At 36.6% G+C, this 23,674-nt stretch overlaps 1 protein-coding gene across 1 annotated transcript; it reads right to left on the reverse strand.

Moving 5' to 3' along the window:
- Positions 1-1,425: 1,425 nt before the first annotated feature.
- Positions 1,426-19,544, reverse strand: LPXN (leupaxin). Its single transcript, XM_026683789.2, has 9 exons — positions 19,383-19,544; positions 16,009-16,166; positions 15,568-15,620; positions 12,656-12,758; positions 11,670-11,837; positions 11,154-11,327; positions 10,925-11,006; positions 3,343-3,491; positions 1,426-2,658 (listed from the first exon to the last, which is right to left on the reverse strand). The coding sequence occupies exons 1-9, from the start codon at positions 19,393-19,395 to the stop codon at positions 2,392-2,394; spliced, it is 1,167 nt and encodes a 388-aa protein (XP_026539574.1). The 5' UTR covers positions 19,396-19,544; the 3' UTR covers positions 1,426-2,391.
- Between the last annotated feature and the right edge of the window lie 4,130 nt (positions 19,545-23,674).

Consider the following 23,674-nt stretch of genomic DNA (forward strand, 5'->3'; position numbering starts at 1 on the left):
CTATTCACAGCCACTATCTTTTCTCCAGCCAATCGGGGTAGTCTTTGCCTTGTTTCAAGATATTATCCCCAGTAGACATGCCAAGTAGTTGTTATTTTGAAAAAGCATTCTCCTGTGGAATCCCAGTGTAGCGAAAATTTTAAAGAAAGCAATAAAAACTCCAGAGGCCAAAAGCTTGCAAGAAATTCATTTCAGTATTCTGTGAAGAAAGTTTTGGATCAACTGTGATCAAGGTGCAGAAGAACTATAAGATGCAGTTAATGTAGCTCATTCACACCATTTCTTTGTTGTACATCCTGTTCTCAATATTTTGAGAGCAATAATTTTGGAAGTTGAAAGCCTATTCTATCTGCCCTTTTTCTGTCTCGAAGAGTCAATTGCCAGGGTCAATATAACTAGTTCAAAAGTCTTGAATACTCAATCTAGAAGATAGTGCAACATGTTGAGAATTAGCTTTGCAAAGCATAATAAAGAAGAAACTGTCAACTTACAATTTGGAACATGTAAGTTGCTTCCGCCCATCATAGCAATGGGAGATTGAGGCTCCACTATGAGAATATGCCCATGGCAAACAGGAAATGGAACATCTTTATATCATATTAAGCAAGCTGGATGAATTGACTTGGATTTTATTTAATGTATAATTTATATGAAACAAATACAAATTGTGTGTATTTAATATTTCAACAATTTCTTGAATAATGCCATTATGCACTTTGTGACTGCTCTGTTTTCGTTAGGATATGCAGTGATTGATTCTGCTTTTATATTTAATTTTTACATTTGTTCTCTTGTTTAACACTGAATTATTGCATCTTTATCTTTCATTCCTACTTTTATTTTTTAGATAAATTTGCCCTGTTAAAGCCAAACCTAATAGTAACATAATGTCAGCCTTCAAGATTTTCTTCCTTTGCTTTGCATCTTTTGGCTGTCATAAGTAACGGGGGGAGGAGGGGAGACCTGGTTATGGGAAGCGAGCTGGAGGTGTTACAAAACAGAACTGTATAAGTTGGGGAGGAAGGTTCTTGCTTAGGCTTCTATTCTATGCTATGCACAGCCGCAACTCTTTATTAAAATATGTCAGGGTCAACGGACAAAGGCCTCATCACTACCTGGAGATGCCCACATGATGCTATAAACAACTTTTAATTGGATGAACCAATTGAACTATTGGGGGTGGGAAAGTTGCCATCACTTTGTATATGTGATTTATGCACTCATTTTCTCAGATTCAGAATTCTTTTGTTGCTACCACTCGACTTCCAGTAAAAGATATCTTTTCTCTAATTAATGGAATCTAAGTATTTCTTTCTTGGATTTTGAATGGAGCACCATCTGACACATAGTCTTATTTTTATGCTAATCAGCATCAATCAGATTTGCATGCAAAATACTGTAGTTTTAAAAATCAAACACACAAAATTTCATGACCAACGACAAAATAAAATTTATTCTTCTTTATGTATGATTTAATTGTTTACAAGCAAGATATTGAAAACAAAGATATTCTTCATCATAGTGTGTATAAAAACTTAAGAAGATTAAGGGAAGATAAATATTCAAATAATCTGGCAAGGGACTTCAAAACATTTATATAAAAGATACCTTAATGGAACATTGCTGCCAGAGCCATTCAGAATTAGCAGCATTGGATGGGCAAGATGTAAATGGTGTAGCACAAGGAGAAGTACACTGATTCCATATCATTTACTCCACAGACTATACGTGCATCGGCAGTGCAATTTTGCACAAGTCTAGCATTAAAAAGGCACTGATTTCTAGATGCATTGGCACATCTTCCCCTTGTCATCTAAATAAAATTTTAAATGAGATTAACCTACTCAAAACAGTTTTATCCACCCTGACCAGGAAATAAGCCTAAGTAGCTTTTGAAAAAAATTCTGTAATTTGCAGCATATCTACTTCAAGACATCATGGATCTCTGCTATTAGTTATAAAGATTATAGAAATAATGAAAGATATTTCTGCAGATGAATATGTGCTAGTTCAAAAACCAACTTGTTTTATCAGCTGAAAAAAAGCTCAACAAACATTTATATATACTCTTAATACCGGTATTTCTAAAAAAAAAAAAATCAGATCTCCAGATAATGAATTCTAGTAAAGTTATTTAAATTCAACACAAAAGCTACATACCTAGCAGTTGGTTAATTTGAAAACACTAAAGTATTAGAGTGTGTTACAATGTGGGGCAAATTACCATATTTGTTATGATATTTAATTTTGCCTAATTTTGTGGGTTTTTTTTTTACTCAAGAGAAAATCTCTGGAAGCTCTATGCCCCAAGAAAGTGTCCTAGGATTGCAGTCTTACTTTTTGTTTTGCAATAACATTCTTGGGAAGAGTAATGTTTCCGATGCTTTTAAGTTAAACGAAGAGCTTTTTAAAGCAAGAGTTACAGTAGGTTTTTCCATTCTGCTCCTGAAAAATACCATTGTGCAACTGAGTAAGGCAAAAGGCACAAACAAAATGCTCTGGGTGAAACTTGTGCCCCATGGCACTGACGCACCGTCCAACAATAGGTTTTCCACAACCATGGCACACTGTTCCCTGATGTTGATGGAAGTGAAGCTCACAGTATGGCTGACCATTCAGTTCAAAGAAAGAACCATCAGTAAAACTGCAGAAACAATCCTGAAAATAGAGGAAAGGAGCTTGTGTCAAGGTATAGAAATATTTCTGAGATTGGAATATCATTAGATTCTTCTCAGTGCTGCATTGGGCAGAGGCACATTGATTGGTAGTCCACTACTATTTAAAATAAACAACATTGAGTGTTTTTATTCTCTAATTCATTATTTTCTTCTTGGAATTATGTTTGAAACATAAACCCATCCAGGATAGAAGCTTACAAAAACAATTAATCCTGCCCAAGGTTTTTCAATTCAAGTCAACATAAGGACACTCAAGAATGGGCCCACTTTTTGCTAATAATACAGTTCAAATTGTGTTGTAGTATTCTCTTCCAGCTTTAACAAAATTAACTTGCTATCACCAATATTTGGATGGTGTGTTTATATGTGGGTGTGTATGCATGTAGGTATGTGTGTACATACATAAAAATATACCTTTGTAGCACAGGTTTAATATCAGATTTTAATATTTTTAGTTTGAGAGACTTCCTTATATCAAGATACAAATAACACATTAATTAGCTGGCATTTAAGAAGTCTAATTATATTCAGGGGTTGTGACCAAAATCTATCTGGAGCCCCTTAGAAATTGGCTGTACCACTAAACCCAATCCCACCACATAAATGTCCCTTAATTACCAGCTACCCAAACAGGTACTAACTCTGGGTGATTCCATATACTTACTCTGCACACAAAACATTCAGGATGCCATACGGCATTCAGAGCTGACAAATATTGATTCATCACAGGACGATCACAGCCTCTGCATTTGGGAGAAAAAATGCTCTGGAAATCTTTCTGGCAGTATGGCTTTCCATCTTTCACCTGGAAACCTACAGAAGAAGGTTTGGGAAGATAATAATTAAAAACAGTGAATTAGTCACACAGACACAAAGGCATGCTAACTCTTTGCTTGGAAAAGCAGTACAAAAGGAGAGACTCTTTTATTAGGATCAGTGATCTTCAGACTAGTTCAACATTGATCTGTTCAAGATCTTGGTTCTCAAAGCGAGAACTATTTTGACATGTAGTTCTTTTTATGAGTTATTGCAAATTGCAGGAGTGAATGTTTTGCCCTAAAGGCAAAAACAGGGTGGAGACAGGAAGAGAAGGATAGGGAGATGGAGACTTAAGAGACTGGTAGAAAGGAATCTGTAATTAATGGTTTCCTATTAGCTTCCATACAAGAAATGCAGTAGAAGATATTACATCACTGGCATTTAATTCTAATTAGATTAGCATGAATGATCCATAGTCATTCATCAAATTGTTATAGGGCTTGGAATCCGAAAGGAACATTTTTTCAGTATGGTAGACTTGTAAAAAGGTGATGAATTATTAGAAGATGCTATTTAAAGTTAGAATAATAACTAAACAAAAAATAGAATATGTTCGAGAGTTGTGATTATTACATATTTTTGATGGCAATAACTCTAAATAAAAAGGAGTTGTTCTTACTCCTGGCTGCAGAATTGAAAATTGCTTCAAACTGGAATTTCTAGATAACCTATAATTGAATAATTAGCATGCAAAAGTATGGCCAATTGTTCTCATGGAAAAAGTGACTGATAAAATTTGAAGGCTGACTTCTCTAAGTGCTGAATCACAGTTTTATTGGTTCTGGAAAGATTATATACAATAAGTTGTGCTTCTAATAATAACTCTTCTACTGATAAACTGAATGTTATGTAACCTATGATCAAATGTTGACAGTTAGGCATTGTTGTTTTATATTCTTCTTTCTTTCTTTTTGTTTTACAGAATATTAAACATTAAAAAAATAAAAATAGGTTGTGGCATTCTACAATATATAATAAAGGAAGCAATAAATGTTTAATGCACGCATGAATGACTTATAAATTTAAAAGTCTAGTTCTAAAAATTACACCTATAATAGAATAGCTGGGGCTAGCAATGATGAATTGAGACAAGTGGGCAAAGAATCTGGTTATAGGTTGGATATAATCAGTGGTGGGATTCAATTTTTTTTACTACCGGTTCTGTGGGAGTGGCTTGGTGGGCATGGCAGGGGAAGAATATTGTAAAATCTCCATTCAGATGTGGTATTTGCTGGTTCCCTGAACTGCTCAAAATTTCCGCTACCGGTTCTCCAGAACTGGTCAGACCCTGCTGAATACCACCTCTGGATATAATATTAGATCACATGTGCTTGAATTCTATGTTTGCTGGAGGTTTTGAATAGTGGTAGCTTCATTGCTTCCTGGGAAGAAAATGTCCAAAATGGCCACATATGGTTGTACTTTAGCGTCTACATGGTGAGCAATGAGGCTGCCCCTATGTTATTGCCACACCCTTCAATCTCTATTTCCAGATGAGCCCCCACTCACAGCCAGAGGAGGTGTGCTCATGGTGCCAGGCTGATAAGGACTGAGTTTCTCAGCCAAAGCAAAGGCAGCCAGAAACCTCCAGCTACAATCTACTTTGGATAGTTACCTTCTGTTATACCAGAAATAGCTAGATACACAGACAGGTGATTAAATATTTCTGCTGGCTTCTAAGATTGAAAGACTTAATTAGAACATTGACTTACAGAACACAGAATAACAGAGTAGGAAGGGACCTAGGAGGTCTTCTAAGTCCCCAAGTCTTTATTAATTATTTATTGTTGATTAATAGTAATTAATGGTTTGTTAATAATTATTTATTATGTATTATTTTATTGCATAGCTTAATAACAGAAATATTATTATAATCCCAATTATCTGGAGTAGCTTTTAAAATGCAACAGAAAACTGGAATAAACTGGCAAAAAATGAGATCTCAGATCTCTGTGCAGCAGTATAACTCGGGATGTTCGGAGATCTCATTTTTGCCAATGTATGTAGAGTGTGTGCAATATACAAAAACTCGGCCTGAAGGGATTTCTATACATTCTATGTATTGGCGACCAAGCTGGAGAAAGAAAATGATGCCAATGTGCATTCCTGTACCTTTGTGAGTATGATGGAGCTCTTCATTTTCTAGGGGAAAAAAGCAGGCTCCTTTTTACACGCCAACTTGCTCTAGATAAAGGTTTCGTGATGTACTAGAATGAAATACTTTGAACATAAAATACAAGCATGCTGAGAATGTTAATGGATATAGCAATAGCAACTTAGACTTATGAAGCTTCACAGTGCTTTTATAGCCCTCTCTAAGCAGTTTACAGAGTCAGCATATTGCCCCCAACAATTTGGGCCCTCATTTTACCCACCTTAGAAGGATGGAAGGCTGAGTCAACCTTGAGCCTGGTGAGATTTGAATTGTCAAACTGCTGGTAGCCGGTGATCAGCAGAAGCAGCCTGCAGTACTCCATTCTAACCACTGAGCCACCATGGGTCTTATACTATATGTTAGCTTACAAAAACTATAATAATGAAAGTGCATTCACAAGACGTTATGCGACAAATATTTTCAACAGGAGGCTCTAGGATCAGAGTTGGTGCTTTTCATGAGTTGGCAATATCAGAGAGTTTAAGAGGAAAGTTACTGGACTAATAACTAAAGGGTAAAAGATTTGCTGTTATGACCACAAGAGGATTCCAAGAAGTGAACCCAAGAACAGATCTATTATCAGTGCAGATAAACCATTCTAGACAGAATTCTGGAACATTAAGTTCTGCCCCCTTATCTTTCACACAAAATAGATAAACATGAACATTTAGATTTTTAGATTTGCTCTGTTTCAAGAAAGCCTAAGATTCCTCACATAACTTAAAGAAAATATCACTACAGGCACCACAGTAAAGGCAAACTGCTATGAAGCAAAAAAGTGGAGGATTAAAAAAAAGATTTTGAAGCAAAAACCAGAATGAGCTTCAAATAAGAAGCCATTAAAGATAGAGCTTGACATTAGGAACATATGCAATTTGATTTCCTCTAAACTTTATTCTCTCTCATCTAGTGCAATACCAGGCTGACCTTGTCTAAGAAATATCAGTAGGGTTAATATTTGAGTGAGGAAACTATCCAGATATCCCAGGTCTCAAAACTGCAAGAATACATCATCAGGAGTTCAACTCAATTTGCTAAATATTCACTTTTTAGATCAAATTGAGAAATTGGAGAATATTCTAAGAGGAAATGGCAACTGTCTTTTGGTACTGTGTGGCCAAGAAAAATGCATGGCTGTTTCCATGTAGATCAACTCAAGGGTATATTTATCTAAGCTTCCTTATATAGAATTTGAAAGTGGAAACTACAGGTTGCTGCTAACAAAAGGAAATTGTTTTGTTTATTACCAATCTTACCTACTTAAATGCTTGGGATATTTTATACCACAGTTTGTTTGCAGATATTATAGTGTGGGTGTTTATAAGGCTTCTTTTGGACTCCACAATCTCTAGAAAGGCACTGTTTACTGTGAATTTGCTTTGTGTTCCTATAGTGACCTCATCCTTAAATCATACATTGAATCATACATTGATTTAATTTTCTATTAAGGCTTTAGGAAGATTATAGACTATTCTTATAAGGTTAGAGTGAACAAGTTTTCCTCTCAGTTACTAAGACTGTGCAGTGCAAAAAAAAATCGAGCTTGATTTCAGATGACTTTATGAACATGTGTACTTAATTTCCTTGGCAGCACTATGGACATGAATTGTCATTGTCTGTTTTCAGGATTGATTGATTGGTCAGTTGATTTCTTCTCTGTCTGGTCTATAGACCTCCACTTTTTCTTTCAATGAAGTATTAACCAGATCTGAACAACCTTAGTTGAAAAGTTCACTCAATTACATTAGAAGTTATGAATGAGATGTTCATGAAAGAAACAACTGGATGTAAAATATACCTGTTATGCCAAAACACTAGACTTTATAATGACTTGAGCAAAGCAACAAAATATGGTATAAGAACACTATCCAAAAAGACGATCATTGTGACTATTCTGTAGGTGATATAGGATGCCAAGATTTTTGCCAAATTAGATATTGCCAAGGGGTTTTGGCAATTACTATAAATCTCCAAGCACCAAAATCCAGTCATCTGGCAATTTTTACCACATACCATGAATGTTATCACTTGCATTGTTTCTAGTACTTCTGAGAGTTTTCAGTATACAGTCCTCAGTTCTAAGGCAAAATGACATCGTTTTAACATTATGGGTCTGATGTATGTTGCTAACAGTGCTAAAATAACAAACTTCAGGTTATGTATAAGAATAGAGAATATATTATTCTTTAAACTTTGTTGAATTCTTCCTTTGTCAGGGTTACCTGGGGAGCGGTAAAAAGAGGGCTCAGTTTAGAGTCCTTATGGAACCTCAAATGAACTGCACCCAGTCCCCCTTGATTGCAATTGAACCTTATTTAGCTCTAACCGGGTGCTGACTGTTAGTAGAGAATATTTCAATGCATAGGCTTTTAGCAATAAATCAGTTAAATTGAACACTTATGTGTGGACCTGATTTCTTATGCCTGACAATTCCAGTGTTAAAGAAGGTACTTAGCAACTTTTCAAAAAATACAATTGAACTTATATTTTATTGACTACAATACGGCATATCTATGTGGAATGAAAATTCAGTAGAGTATCAATTTGTATTGGCTTTATTGGGATTGTTTTTGCTCATTTCCATTAAGATTCTTCTAATTACTGGGAGTGATAACACAGCAATGAAAGGTTGTTTGGTTTCTGGGACTGTGCATTACTAGATATGTTTGGGCTCTGTTGGGTTGTAGACTGGATTTTTATGTTGAGGCCCATTAATATTTAGAGAAATAGAGTTATTTATAGAATGATTCTATTTCAAATATGGAGGCCAAAAAAATCTATTGGACATTGTGAGCAGAATGTGGAGAACAGTTAAATTAAACCAGTTGTCGCAATGACTATTTTAAGGACTTTCCTTGACTTCAAATAGAATTTTTTTTTGGAATAAAGTTTTTTTCTTTTTTTTCTCTCCCCCCCCCCCTTTGTCTGTACACGTAATTCCTCAGCTTACAGAAATTAATTTAGTGACTGTTTGAAGTTAAACTGGCACTGAAAAAAGTGATTTATGACCATTTCCCACACTTACGATCATTGCAGCCTCCTCAGTCATGTGATCAAAATTCAGACTCTTGGCAACTGATTGGTAGATTTATGATGGTTTCAGTGTCATAAATATACCATCAAGCAAAGTCAATGGGGAAGCCAGATTCATTTAACAACTATAGTACTAACTTAACAACTGCAGTGATTCATTTAACAACTGTGGCAAGAAAGGTTGTAAAATGGGGCAAAACTCACTTAACAACTGCCTTGCTCAGCAACAGAAGTTTTGGGCTCAGTTATGGTCCTAAGCCAAGGACTATCTGTATTTCTCTTTATAAAACATGTTAAGATAAAATAAATAAACTTGATTAATAAAAAGTTTCTATTGAATTAACAATCTAGTCGAAGTCAGCTGCCACAGCTATGAAGAGAAGGATAATTGTTTAGACAAATCAAGCCTGCTCATGCCACTAGCCAGCTTGCTACCGTTCATACTGAGTAAAAATGTAACTTGGTTCACTGTGAGGTCAGCTAGTGCTTTGCTAAACTTCTGCAATTCTTACATGTTTCAAGAAAGAACAATCCATAATTGCACAAAGCAGTTATTGCATTGGAATCTGAGTCACCATACCAAAGAGGAAGAAATTGCTGCCAATGCAATAAAGTTCTGAAAGTTGCTTCTAAAAGCATGAAGCAATAACAGCGAGCAGTGCTCAGGGGAAATTCTCCCAGATGGCCAAGAAAGAAATAATAGTGCCCTTGGGCTGCCTAAAAGACTTAATTTAGTTAGAATCCAGCTTATCTCTAAATTGACCTGTAAAACTTTTTACACTTTAATTCTAATTAGGAGCTTGGGAACCCGAGTTTTATTAAAATGAGCTCAAAGATCCACCAGGAGCTAATTACTGGATCTCAGTTCCTGGTGTCCCATTAGTGCTCATCTGTGATCAAATCCCACTGTGAATGTGCTGACGCTTTTCTGATTTTTGTTTGTCAAACAGAAAAGAAAAACCAATTATTTGCAGCATGCTACCCGAGAAAAATGAAATAGAAACACTTTAATCAGTGCTCCCCTCTGATGCTCTGTATATCAGCTTACACTCAGGAGATATAAAACGCATTCAAAGAAAACTACGATACTGGCATCCATTAGAAAAAAACCGGTATGACCTGACTGATCATACATTTATGTCATGATATTTCCTTAGAAGGCAGACAATATTGTGGGGTCCTTGGTATTCTCTGAGCTTGGTAGTTTTCTTGCAGATGTTTCATCATCAAATCAGGTAACGTCATCAGTGCTTTATCTAGTTTGATAATGAAATATCTGCAAGAAAACAACCAGGCTCAGAGAGCACCTAGGACCTCACAGAGCTACAAATATTCTCTTCTATCAGCAGACAACATGATATGACATGAAGAAAAAGCATAAGGAATAGTAAGCCAAGAAAAAATAAACACATGAGATAAATGAAAGGAAACAAACTGCAGCCAATTTATACTGACATCATTTATGATGCCTTCATACTTTCTGTCCTTGTGAACCTTCTATCCTTCCATCAAGTCCATACTCAACTTCGGCCATTGCTTTTGTCCTTCAAGGATTCTGCTTCTTCTTTAGAAACACTTATTGACTCCATCCAACCGCACCTTTTTCTTACTTCTCCTTTTTCTCAGTGCAGTCACTCTTCCTTCACATATTTGCTTTACAGTTCAGCCCTCATTCTTTCTCCCTGTATAACTGAACCACCTAAGGTACTTCTTTAATATGCTCATTTTTGAACCCAATCCACATTCATTCAGCACCCATACTCTCACTTATTCATTCATTCTTCCTTGATCCCATCTTTTCTTGTTTTCTTGTAGAATATAAGTGCCCCATTTTCTCTGCATCCATTTTTATATTTCTCCTGATATACCAAATTCTGACTTCTATATAACAAATGCAGCCAGAAGCATACATTTATTCACAATCATTTTTGCATCTTTCAACAAGATTCCTTACTCCAACCTATTGGCAACTTTTCTAGTGACATTTTCCATCTTTAAAAATTCTCCATCCATTTTCTCATTTGTAAATTCATATACAGTACTTCCTTGAATTTTTCTTTGCTTGTGTATAATATTGAATCACTTCCCACATAGTTGGAATGAGACATCTGGGGCTAAGAATATGTCTACTTGGAAATATTTCACATTCATCTACCTAGATTATATTTATACCTATAGATAAAGACATTAAACAAGCTTGCAAAAGCTAAGCCAGGAACTTTGAGAAATAATGACCCACCATCATCGCCAAACACAGTCCCACAATGTGTACAAAAGAAATGCTCAGGGTGCCAAGTCTGATCCATAGCTGTTAGGATTTTCTGCAGAGAAAACAAGAAAGCTTTACTGGAATAATATTATATATGACAAATATATCTTTGGTACATGTCTTTAGCCTCAGATAGCTAATGTTTGGGACCAATTATGAAGGCAGTTGATTACCCGAAGGCAGAAACAGTGATACATACCTCCTGGATGGGTGCCGTACAGTAAGCACAGCGAGGAGAGAAGAGCTGATGGTAGTCTTCTTGGCAGTAAGCTTTGTTGTCCCGCTCAAAGAATGGCCGGGAACCCATTTCTTTTCCACAATGGGTGCATGTGAAGTGTTCGGGATGCCACATCTTTCCCAGAGCTGTAATTACCTAGAATTCATTAAAAGGTTAGTTGAAGACATTGGTTAAAGATACTTCACTCTTTACAGTGCAGACTCTCTCAAACAGAAGCTACATATTCTCAAAGATGCTCTGTTTTACATCAAACTACCCTCATTGGCTTAGCGAGCAACTGAAGCTCTTTAGGCTAAGACATAAAGATTCTCAGTGATAACATTGCAAAAGAAGAAACTCTAATTTGCCTTCTTAATTATAGGTGTCATGCAGTTTAAAAGTATGACAAATAAGCAATTGGTTGTAGCAATCTTGGTGAGACTGAGAATAGTAGAAAGAGCAGATAGCTAGATCCACTATTCCCATCGCCATGCTTACCTTTCCAGCAATAGGTTTGTGGCAAAAGGCACAGTTACCCTTAGGCACAGTAGCAACGCCAAGGTCCTGCATATCATGAGACAAACTCTTCAATATGCTGTCTAGGTTGTCCATGGTGTTCCCTTCTGCTGATGTTGACTGGCCAGAAGTGGCCAGGCTATCTGAGACCTACCAGAGAATAAATAATTTGCAATTGTCTATCTTTTTGTGTAGCTTTCTCTGCTTCCAGGAAGGTATTTATTGATCTATTAACCTGCAACGTTCACACACTTTTATAAAACATTTTCGATGACATATACTCTCGCATATATCCACACATCTTTTCTTTCCTGAAAAAAAATGTTTGGAACAAACAGAATCATGCTTTTCCATTTGAATGGCAAATCTAAGAACTCTTAATTAGGCAATACAGTAAGGACATGGTTCTTAAACATGTTCTTTTTTATTTTGTACATTCATCTGCACAAGGCTTTTAGCTCCCCTAACTTCCTATGCTCAAACTACATCCCCAAATGATATTATGAAAAACCCTGTCCCACAGTTCTTTTCCAGATCTGAAACATGGGCAGTTAGGGAGGCTGTATCAGAGTGATCAAAGATGCAGGACCAAGAAAAAAAATCCAAGAACAAGATGAAAACATAAAATAAACTGGATATACACAGAAGCATATGGATAATATAATATACACAACCATGGTGAGAAATAATTTAAAGACATTCAGAACAATAGTACTCCATTCTCACTTATTTTTAAACCCTGTACTCTCCCTTTATGGTTTTTTTCCTGTCAATGTGAATTTGAAGTATGCAAGCTGACTTTAATATAGCAAGTTCCATCTTTTCTTAATTTATTTGCCGGTGTTTTTCAACCTTAGCAACTTCAGTATGCGTGGACTTCAGCTCCTAGAATTGGGAATTTATTATAGTCTGTATAAACAATCAGTTTTCATTTTCAAAGGTATTTAAGTTAGAATCCCATTATTCACCTTGGATTGGATTGTTCCCAAGCAAGCCAAAAGATCATCCAGTTCCTCAGCAACTGAGGTAGAAGATGAGGAGGACACCGTTGGCTGTGGAGGTAAAACTTTGCTACAAAAAATAAAAATATTTATGATCAACCAATTGAAAGGAATGAAAAAGTAAATCTTTAAATTCTTGCATATACTATCATTCTATCTGTCATTGTTTATAATACCTGCTCAAAAAACAACCCACTATTTCAATTATTTATTTATTGACCTCAAAAGTTCATCTCAGAATATAATTCAAATTTATGAATGGCAAAACCTGTGATTTGTTTGCTGTTCTACTGTATTAGTATTAGGTAAGCCATAATTCTGCCTGTCCTTTTATCAAGTTCCCATTTTCTACACAGCACTGACATTGTATGCATGTATAAAACAGCCAAATTTGTGAAATGCTGTAGAAATTTAATGCAATATGTGGAGACCACACATTTTCATATCATTTAATTCATCTGTCTTTTACACATCATCAAGTGATGAACTGGCAAATCAAAATATTCCTTTCATAAAGCAGTTGAAACTTTCACTATGAAGAAAAAATATTGAGTTGCAACACTCAACTTTTATGCTAATATCTGAGCTAATTTACGATTTTAAGTCATCCTAAAATTTTCTGGTTAATGGCATAAGAGTGTATTATATGGATGACAATAAAATACACTGCTCAAAAAAATAAATAAAGGGAACACTTAAACAACACAATGCAACTCCAAGTCAATCACACTTCTGTGAAATCAAACTGTCCACTTAGGTAGCAACATTGCTTGACAATCAGTTTCACATGCTGTTGTGCAAATGGAATAGACAACAGGTGGAAAGCATAGGCAGTTAGCAAGACATCCCCAAGAAAGGAGTGGTTCTGCAGGTGGTGACCACAGACCACTTCTCAGTTCCTATGCTTTCTGGCCGATGGTTTGCTCACTTTTAAATGCTGGCGGTGCTTTCACTCTAGTGGTAGCATGAGACGGAGTCTACAACCCACACAAGTAGCTCAGGTAGTGCAGCTCATCCAGGATGGCACATCAATGCGAGCTGTGGCAAGAAGGTTTGCTGTGTCTGTCAGCATACTGTCCAGAGCATGGAGGCGCTACCAGGAGACAGGCCAGTACATCAGAAGACGTGGAGGAGGCCGTAGGAGGGCAACAACCCAGCATCAGGACTGCTACCTCCACCTTTGTGCAAGGAGGGACAGGAGGAGCACTGTCAGAGCCCTGCAAAATGACCTCCAGCGGGCCATAAATGTGCATGTGGCTGCTCAAACAGTCAAAAACAGATCCCATGAGGGTGGTATAAGGCCCGACGTCCACAGGTGGGGGTTGTGCTTACAGCCCAACACCGTGCAGGACGTTTGGCATTTGCCAGAGAACACCAAGATTGGCAAATTTGCCACTGGTGCCCTGTGTTCTTCACAGATGAAAGCAGGTTCACACTGAGTACATGTGACAGACGTGAACAGGGTCTGGAGACACCGTGGAGAACATTCTGCTACCTGCAACATCCTCCAGGATGACTGGTTTGGCAGTGGGTCAGTAATGGTGTGGGGTGGCATTTCTTTAGGGGGCTGCACAGCCCTCCATGTGCTCGCCAGAGGTAGCCTGACTGCCATTAGGTACCGAGATGAGATCCTCAGACCCCTTGTGAGACCATATGCTGGTGCGGTTGGCTCTGGGTTCCTCCTAATGCAAGACAATGCTAGACCTCATGTGGCTGGAGTGTGTCAGCAGTTCCTGCAAGACGAAGGCATTGATGCTATGGACTGGCCCGCCCGTTCCCCAGACCTGAATCCAATTGAGCACATCTGGGACATCATGTCTCGCTCCATCCACTAACACCACGTTGCACCACAGACTGTCCAGGAGTTGGGGGATGCTTTAGTCCAGGTGTGGGAGGAGATCCCTCAGGAGACCACCCCATCCGCCACCACATCAGGAGCATGCCCAGGAGTTGTAGGGAGGTCATACAGGCACGTGGAGGCCACACACACTACTGAGCCTCATTTTGACTTGTTTTAAGGACATTACATCACTTGGATTGTGATTTTTTGTTGTCAGCACATTCAACTATGTAATGAACGAAGTATTTAATAAGAATATTTCATTCGTTCAGATCTAGGATGTCTTATTTTTGTGTTCCCTTTATCTTTTTGAGCAGTGTATATTTTCTAATATAATTTTAACTCACTCTGCAAGCCAAAATTTACATTATATACTAAATCACCCAGGGTTCTTGGAAATAAGGATGAATAATTTCCAGTGCTTTATATTTCTGACTCAGGATATACCATATTTACATTCAGATAAATATTCCTCCTACTTAAATGTTATTTAAAATACCAACTTGATTTCCTGTTTTGAAAATTAATGACATTATTATAACCATTGGTGATGTTAACGGAAATTAAAATAAAGTGACTCGATTGTACCATCCTACTAAAAGTTGATTGTGAGTAGCCTGGAATTAATAGCTAGGGGGAATTGATAAACTTTTGTGTATATACAGTAACTGTCTATGCACATTCTGGTACACATTTTTTTTATTGGGCGAGCGCCATCTCATTCCAATAAGGTGCCACAATATTCTATCAAAATGCAAAATATGCCTTGGTAACTCCAACCTACAGATAGTGACCCATTTATTGGATAAAAAACAGATATACTTACATTGGTAAATGTCCTAAGAAACCTTTATTTAATCCATGGGAAATTGCTTAAAATGTCACGTTACAGTTTGGAAATGAGCTTTTGAAATGAAATGGATCTTTCTAATTTCTTTACTCAAGCATAGACAAGTTATGACAGTGATACAGCTTTAGAAGACATGAAATGCAAAACAGTTGTATAATTTGAGGTCCATTTATCTTTTTCTGTAGTTACCTGTAAATATCTGCATCTTCTTTATGGGTTTGAACATTGTGTGCTGGTTCTACCTGGAAATATATAAATATATAGCAGATACGTGTAAGAATACTGTGTATGCCCAAAGTCCCCCATATGAAGAAAATGCTCAGTTTCTGATTATTATCGTTCTGATAACTTCAATCCTTCAAAAAATGTTGCACTGTCCTGTTCATCTAAAGCAGCCTTTAAACTATCATCTTTCATTCTGGAACCAGTTCTTCTACATGTTGTAATGGTCAACTATGTCCCAGATACAAATTGGAGGCAAGCAAATGGACTATTCAGTAGGGAATCTGTTATAAATCAGAACAGGGATGAGCCAAAGGCTGGAATGAATTTTCTAGTAGGGTCAAATTTGTGAGCACTTCCTTTCATAACCTGTAGCTTCCTAAGACTTATATAGCTTAAGAAAAATACCTTTTTGGCTTCTTGAGGTGTTGATTTGTGCTGTTGGGTTAAATGGCTTTCTGTTTTTGCTGGTTTGTTGTCGCGCTTGAGAAGAAAGCAAACAGTTGGGTCTGAATCATTCACACTCAGACTCTCCGTTGTTTGTTCCAGTTCTGCCAACAAAGCATCTAAACAAAACCATTATGGTTCAAATACATCTGTCTTTTTGTCTTAGTTTTCTACAGTTTTAGTTTTCTATTTGTAAAACTATAATATTGCTATTAAATGTCTCCTTGATCTATGATGGCCTAGACAGGGGCAAAGAGGAGTGGAGGAAAAGACCTCTTGCTATTCCAGACTGCTGCCACTATAGAAAACACCAAACTATATTTTGTAACAGAGAGGCAAAAAAGAATTGCTCATCAATTTAGGGATTATTCTATCCTTCCCAGAATGAATATATTGACAGAAAAAGGTAGGTCCAAAGCTAAGTATAACCAAGAGATAGAAACCCCAAATTACTATAATCCCGTAGAAAAATATGAGAACAATAAAAGTTAGCATCCACACAGAGTTCCTTCTGGAACCAGTCTTGTCAATATAGTCATTAAAATGATATAAAAGATACAATTTGTGAAAAAAATTAAAATAATTCAGTGAGAGAATTATCTTGACTACTGATAGCACTGCATTAACCAAAAATATAAAAATTAAATATGCTTGTTTACATTTTCTCAGAAAAGGAAACATCAATATAGTCACAGAACATTTCCATTCTCAGTAACAGAATGCATGCTCTTTTTAAAAAATGTGTTCGGAGGATATTTTGGTTGCACATTAATATCTGAATTTTAAATAGCACTATATTTTTAATTCATAGCCCCTTGTTCTGAAGTTAAGAGAACATGTGAAATGACACATTAAAAATATGTCCCTGTTTTAAATGGCCTCTTTATTGTTTAAATCAATAAACCAATTTTTTTCTTGTATCTTTCTGTGTGTGTGCAGGCACACAAACACATACAAATCTTATATAAGTATATACAAGCAAACTTCTCAGAGCTATATTTCCTCTGTGCTTCCAGGAATTAGTATCCACATCCTCTGTTCAGTTAGCTTGTATTTTTTATCTCTCCTTGTAATTCAGCCAAATAGTAGTTCTTCTTCCACAGGCAACACACTTTCTTTATCAATGGGCAACTTTTAAAAAGTCTCTTCATCATTTCTGCTTCCTCAAGATACTTTTTGATCATTTGTTTTTTTTAATCCAATCACACATACTATTTCCCTCACACTTTAAAATATGCCTTTTTGGTATCCTATGAGGCTTTCCACTTCACAACTCATGGAAACAGACATCATAAAATAACCTCTTGCCCTTTTACTGCCTTGGACACACCCATCCAAGTCACCTCTCCAAAACCAAGTAAAAGTTTATTGGCAGTTAATTCCATGTTCCAGCCTCACGATGCCTGGCATTAAAAATTATAATAACCATTAAACAACTCACTATCTGTTGTTGCCTTTTCACACTATTTAAAATCTGATACCTCTTTCTAATCATGACATATGTGCCATAAGACATATATGCCAAATAACTTAAAGTTAACATCATCCTTTCATGTGTGAAGACACAATGAAAAGCTAGAAACAGGAAAAAAAATATAAACAATGTACTTGCAAATTTAACCTGTTTGTCTGTTTTAGACTGCAAGACCCTTGTAAATACCATATATACTGGCTTGAGTGTTGATATATTGATTGAAAGACACATGTGGGTGTTATCAAACCACTTTCATATTTCAATAAATCCCTGACTGACAAGTTCTTCTTTTCAGTTATTTCTGATTACTTCAAATGAGGACTTGCACCTATTTTTTAAGACTGAAGAAATCTTCTGATAATATGTCCTCACATCTGAAGATTATAAAATTTTGATCTGGCTTGTAAATGCTGACTAAGCAGCAACTACACCTTCTTGTGTAAGTGATTATTAATCCTATAAATCCATATATATTATAGGATCAAAATATTTTAAAATAATACTTGTATTAAATTTGTATGCTACCCAACTCAACAGTTCTGAGTGTCTCACAATAATTAAACAAAGAAATTACTTACAAAAAAATAAATAAAAGATAGAGATAAAAGATGGCAAGTATGATAAAGCGAGGGGTCTTACTGTCTCTTACCAAAGGCTTGGGTGAAGGTATTCATGACTTTGGTAAACAACAGCAGAATAGGGGCTATCCAAAATTTGGGAGGAACCACTACAGAGATGGTGTACTTCCAGAGCCTAATAAATGTTTAATTGAAAGAACCCAGAGAGTGCCAACTCTAGTCACTACTCAGAGTTACAATTTGGAAAATGGGCGGTTATATAAATCAATATAATAAATAAATAACCAGTTCTAAGCTGGCATTTATCTCAATTAGCATGGAGCACTTCAGTTCTTGACTGGAGATCAAATTTCAGAAAAGAATGCAGTAGGAAGTGTTTTGCTTCTCTATCCCACATTATTAACAATGGTGTAAATAACTGTACCAGATCTGGACTTCTTGGTGCAACAGAGATCTGCTGCTACCATATTGCACTCATCAAATTGAAGTGTAAAAAAATCCTCCTGACAAGAATTGGATTAATGAAGGCTACTTGTTTCATTTTCATAACATATGCTCCTTGCCCAGCAATAACATCATGCAACTGATCGTTAACTCCAAAATGATTTTGGTTGAATAGAAGTGGGATGAATGGCACTTTCTTCCATACTAAATCTCTTTAATAGAACAATTGCATTTTAAAACATTGTTAAGTTTCTATTAATCACTAGTGGCAATAGCTGATGGGCCAGAGGAAGTGAGGGCTAGCCCAGCAGGATCAAATTTAAAAACATATTTTTTATATTTTCCTAGTTCTATTTTGATATGAAATGTTTGTTAACAATTTACATAATGTGTTTTTCCCTGCTGAAATAATCTTCTACTTATTTATTGTATTACATCTCATCACATTTCAAAATATATATTTTTTAGAGAAAAAAAATCCTGATTAAAAATAAAGATAAACTTCATCGGTTTCTACTCCTAAGTTAGGTTCTTGGTTCCTCTAACATTCTGTTTCAGTGTGAATTCACTTTTTCCTATACCAGCAAACCAGATAGGTTGCCGTGGTTTACAACAATCCAACCATTATGGTTTGAGGAGGAAACTGTATTAATGTATACCCATCAAGCAGCAGCTAAAGGCACAAAGCCTCTGCCTTGTGTTCAAAATCTTCTTGCCCTCTTCAGTTTTTTCTGTTTCTCCTATTCTGCATAAGATGAACTTATTTGCGGTATGATTACAAACCCATCTCTGCAGTCCTTACTTTTTTGCTATACTAAAAAAGAAAAAGAATCACTTACCCAAATCATCCATGATCTATTTCCACTGGGTCTTCTTGCCCAAATCTCTGAGTTTGTTGAAAATCTCTGAGTTTGTTGAGTAATAGAAGGGGAAATGAGCAAGATGGTGAGGGTGTAGGGCAGTACTTTGCACAGACTTTTTCAGTTCCTCACTCTAACTGCACTTCCTCTCTTTAGAGGTTAATGTTTCTTTCCCCTATTGTGGGTTACATCTTAAGCGGATTTTTCAAAAATTGTACTCAAATGGGTACAACGGAAAGAGATGTATATCTGATGTGATCATTGTGCAATTTTTCTTATAGATAGGAATTATTTTTTATCTTCACAGACACTAAAACACAAATAAAATACAAACCATAACACTTTTAAAAATCATTTATAACAGAAATTAAGCATATGTAGGCTATGTCCAACAACTTCTAAAGCTATTGCTACAGCACAAAATTTGCTCACTTTTGGAGAAGCTTCATAATACTGGTCCTTTAACAGGAAATGTACAATTGCCTGTTGGAACAAGTTCAAATAATTCATGATTAATTTGATCCTCCACGATTCAGGAACACACACAACTGTTTTAATTTCAGTGTCTGAAAATATGCAGAACTATCTTAATAGCAAACTGCATTAAATTATCTCATCAATATCAACTGAGAGCATCCAGGCACACTAATGTAAGCATTGTTCTATGTTAGGTCCTGAAGATACACTAAAAATGTTTGGGGATCTTAAAAAGCAGTTGTGTGAGCTCATTATAATACTGATGTGAAATGTCAACTCCATCCTTTGCATATCAAGATTTATTTATTTTTTTCTTGACCTGAGCCTATGTTCAGCATAGAAAATAAACTGGAGGATAAGTCCACAGTAAACCAGATCAGAAAACCAGGTCAGATATAATTTGATTCCTCCACAGGAAACTATGATTGTCTATTAATACATGCTGGGCTAGAGACTCATCCCATATATTGGTTTGAGCCAGTATTTTAACTTGAAGAACCTCAAACAGCCTCATAGCTATAGAGACATAGCCATTCGTTCTAATGGGAGATGCATATTTGCAACTAAGCAGGGGTCTTGGAGCACAGACCTCAGGAATTTAGATTAGAGTCCCTCTGGGGCAGCGATATTTTTATCCTATACATACACTATTTTTCACATATAGCAAAGGACTTAACATTTTAGCACTCAATAGTTTAATTGCTGTAAGCATAGAGGTATTCCCTATACAGCTCCGTATCTGGTTATTGCACTGGAAGATGTCTGTGCCTGCAGCATAAGGATTCTAGATGGAAATTTCCAGGAGGCAGAGGGCTGAAAATAAATACCTAGATATTTGAAAGGTTTCATGGCTGTTGATGTAAAATACTGCTGGTTGGCATGTCAAATGGGCAGTTCATGCTTTAATTCTATCTTTGGGGTAATTTACAATCCCTAATTCATGAAGTTAAACAAGTATTATTTTCCTCTAAATTTTATGTGACTCACTCCACTCTTGTATTTTCTTTTGATTCACTTGCACTGCCAAGCAAGCTAAAAATTGCTGTTTTAAATGTAATTAATACATATCGGGGGGTGGGGGCACACATAATGTACATGTTCACATACAATGACATCTGGAACTACTGTATTTTGAAGGCTGGGTGCTTGAACTGACCAGTTTCCAAACTCAGAAATGGAACAAACATTTGGATGCCTTAGATGAGCCCCTTATATACAAATAACTAACAGCTTTTTTCTTTCTCACTGTCCTGTGGATAAGGGACATATGGGGATGGAGATTGACTCAAAAGGTTATTAAATTTAGGCTCCTAATAATAAATAATGCAACTACAGGAGACTTAGAGGGAGAGGTCACTTTCTGGAATGGGAGAGGCATTCATATTCTTGAAAATATGCTAATTGTCTAGAAACTGACTATCTTGGTGCACAAACGTGATGGTTATCTGTTTTCCCAATACCTGAAGCCTACTAAGATTTTTTACTAGTTAGAACATAGAATAATAGAGTTGGAAGGGACCTTGGAGGTCTTCTAATGTTGTGCCCCATCAGTGGCCAGAGGAGCTGGCAGCAGACTCGGACAGTGGGGAGGTTGAGGAGGAAATTGCGCCAGTCCTGGAGTCTGAGGAAGGCTCTGACGAATGCTCTGCGTCAGAGATGGGGCCAGCATCACCTGACAGTTATCAGCTGCCTTCGGACTCAGAGATCAGTGGGGCAGAAAAACAGCTGGAGCCTGTTCCCAATATGCGCATGTGCAGAGCTGCCAGGAGAAGGGAACAGTTAAGGAGCAAGGGTCGACTCGGGAGTAAAGGCAAAGGTGGACAGTGAATGGCCCCTCCCATAGGGAATAAAGAGGAGCAAAAGGGGAGTGGTGTTTGCAGGAGACAATTAGTTCATTTGATTAAGGTGAAGATTTGTTCCTGACTCCTTGCTAAGTATTTTCTGCTACAGCATTGCGCTTGGAAGCTATCCGCCTGGCAACTCTCCCAGCCTGATAAGATCTGTGATTGTAAATCACTCTTGAAAGACTGTTTGCCGGGACTTTGCTGGATGTGAATGAGAGGAATTCACATTAACCTAAATAAAAGGGGCTTTGTTGGGACGAGTAGGCTGCTTCGTGATTTTGTGAAGCCTAGGTCAGAACATCTAATCCAAACCCCTGCTCCATCGGGAGACCCTATATCATTTCAGACAAATGGTTCTCCAGTCTCTTTTTGAAAGTCTTCGGTGATAGAGTGCCCACAACTTCTGAAGGAAGTTATTCCATTGGTTAATTGCTCTCACTGTTAGGAAATTTCTTAGTTTTAGGTTGCTCCTTTTCTTGGTTAGTTGCCAACCATTGTTTCTTGTCTTTCCTTTTAGTGCTTTGGAAAATAGCATGACCCCCTCGTCATTGTAGGAGCCCCTCAAATATTGGAACAGTGCTATCTTGCACCCCTTAGTCCTTCTTTTCATTAGACTAGATATACACAATTATTGTAACCATTCTTCATATGTTTTAGCCTCCAGCCCCCTAATCATTTTTGTCTTCTTCAATGCAGTATTCCAAGTGTGGTCTTACTAAGGCTTTGTAAAGCAGTACTATAATTTCATATGATCTTGATTCTATCCCTCTATTAATGCAGCCCAGGACTGCATCGGCTTTTTTGGCTGCTGCTGCACACTGTTGGCTCATATTTAAGTGATTGTCCACCCTCGTAACAAGTATAGGAAAATTGTGTGTGCTAGTACTTTTTAAATGACACAAGGGAGATCTAAACTACTCTAGATATTTTCCAGAACATTCTCACATCAATATAGAAATATCTAAAGCCTGCTGCAGTCTGTTCATAATGAACACAAGAATGGTGAAAATTGATAGCATCCTGCATTTATTATTTTTTTCAACTAACAACAATATTTCATAAAAACACAGTAAAAGTTAGATGTACTAATGGCAAAGAATTGATTGAGGCTGTCCAAAGGAGTCCAATGTCCAAAGGAGCCAAACAGATATATCCTGGGTCCCTGCAATATCTATATTAATTATTCACTTTTTGTCTCTAGCTCATAAACTAATCCCCCAATATATATTGATGATAGTGCTATCCTTTCTGCAACCCAAGTGGATAACTATTCTAGAGAAATTAATAAATGTAATATGTGTATAATGTTAATCAGAAATATATTAATACAAGAATTACTAAAGAGCTGGAAATGCTTAATCAAAATTGCTTAGAAATTAGTACTTTTGGATTTCTTCCGTCTCTAAAGTCTATGCTGTATCTTGGCTGTATCTATCTATTCTTGGACATATTAAAATTTGGTTTCCTCTAGTGATTTACTACTACATTCTAAAAAGACAAAAGCCTTGTTAATGCAACATTTTATAATTTTCATTCAGTGAACTTGTTACCAACACACCTTAGCCTTCAGTAATATAAAACAGTCTGTATTATTTAAACAGGCCACTGGGTGTCAGAACTGCACTGCAAGAGTAATAAACACAGTTTATGCATATATCCTGCCTGACTTAAACATCCACCTATACCCAGTTTACATATCTGAAATTTATTTTCTAACTATATTAAATTCTGAACAATTTATCAATCTGGCACTTCTACACCACCATAATTTCTACACTCCAATCCTTTCTAGGCAGTTCAAACACTAATTTTACGCTACAATTTTGGATTGTTGAAAACATCATGAATTTTTTTCTTCTTACTGTCCAATAGGAGAGGTCAAAACCAGCATCAAGTATCCATATTTAGGCTCATATTGTGCACGATTTGACTATAAATGAACCATTACTA

Source organism: Notechis scutatus, chromosome 1, assembly GCF_049901735.1.
Source record: "Notechis scutatus isolate UNSWTSFEM ecotype Mainland chromosome 1, rNotScu1.2, whole genome shotgun sequence".
NCBI lineage: Eukaryota > Metazoa > Chordata > Lepidosauria > Squamata > Elapidae > Notechis > Notechis scutatus.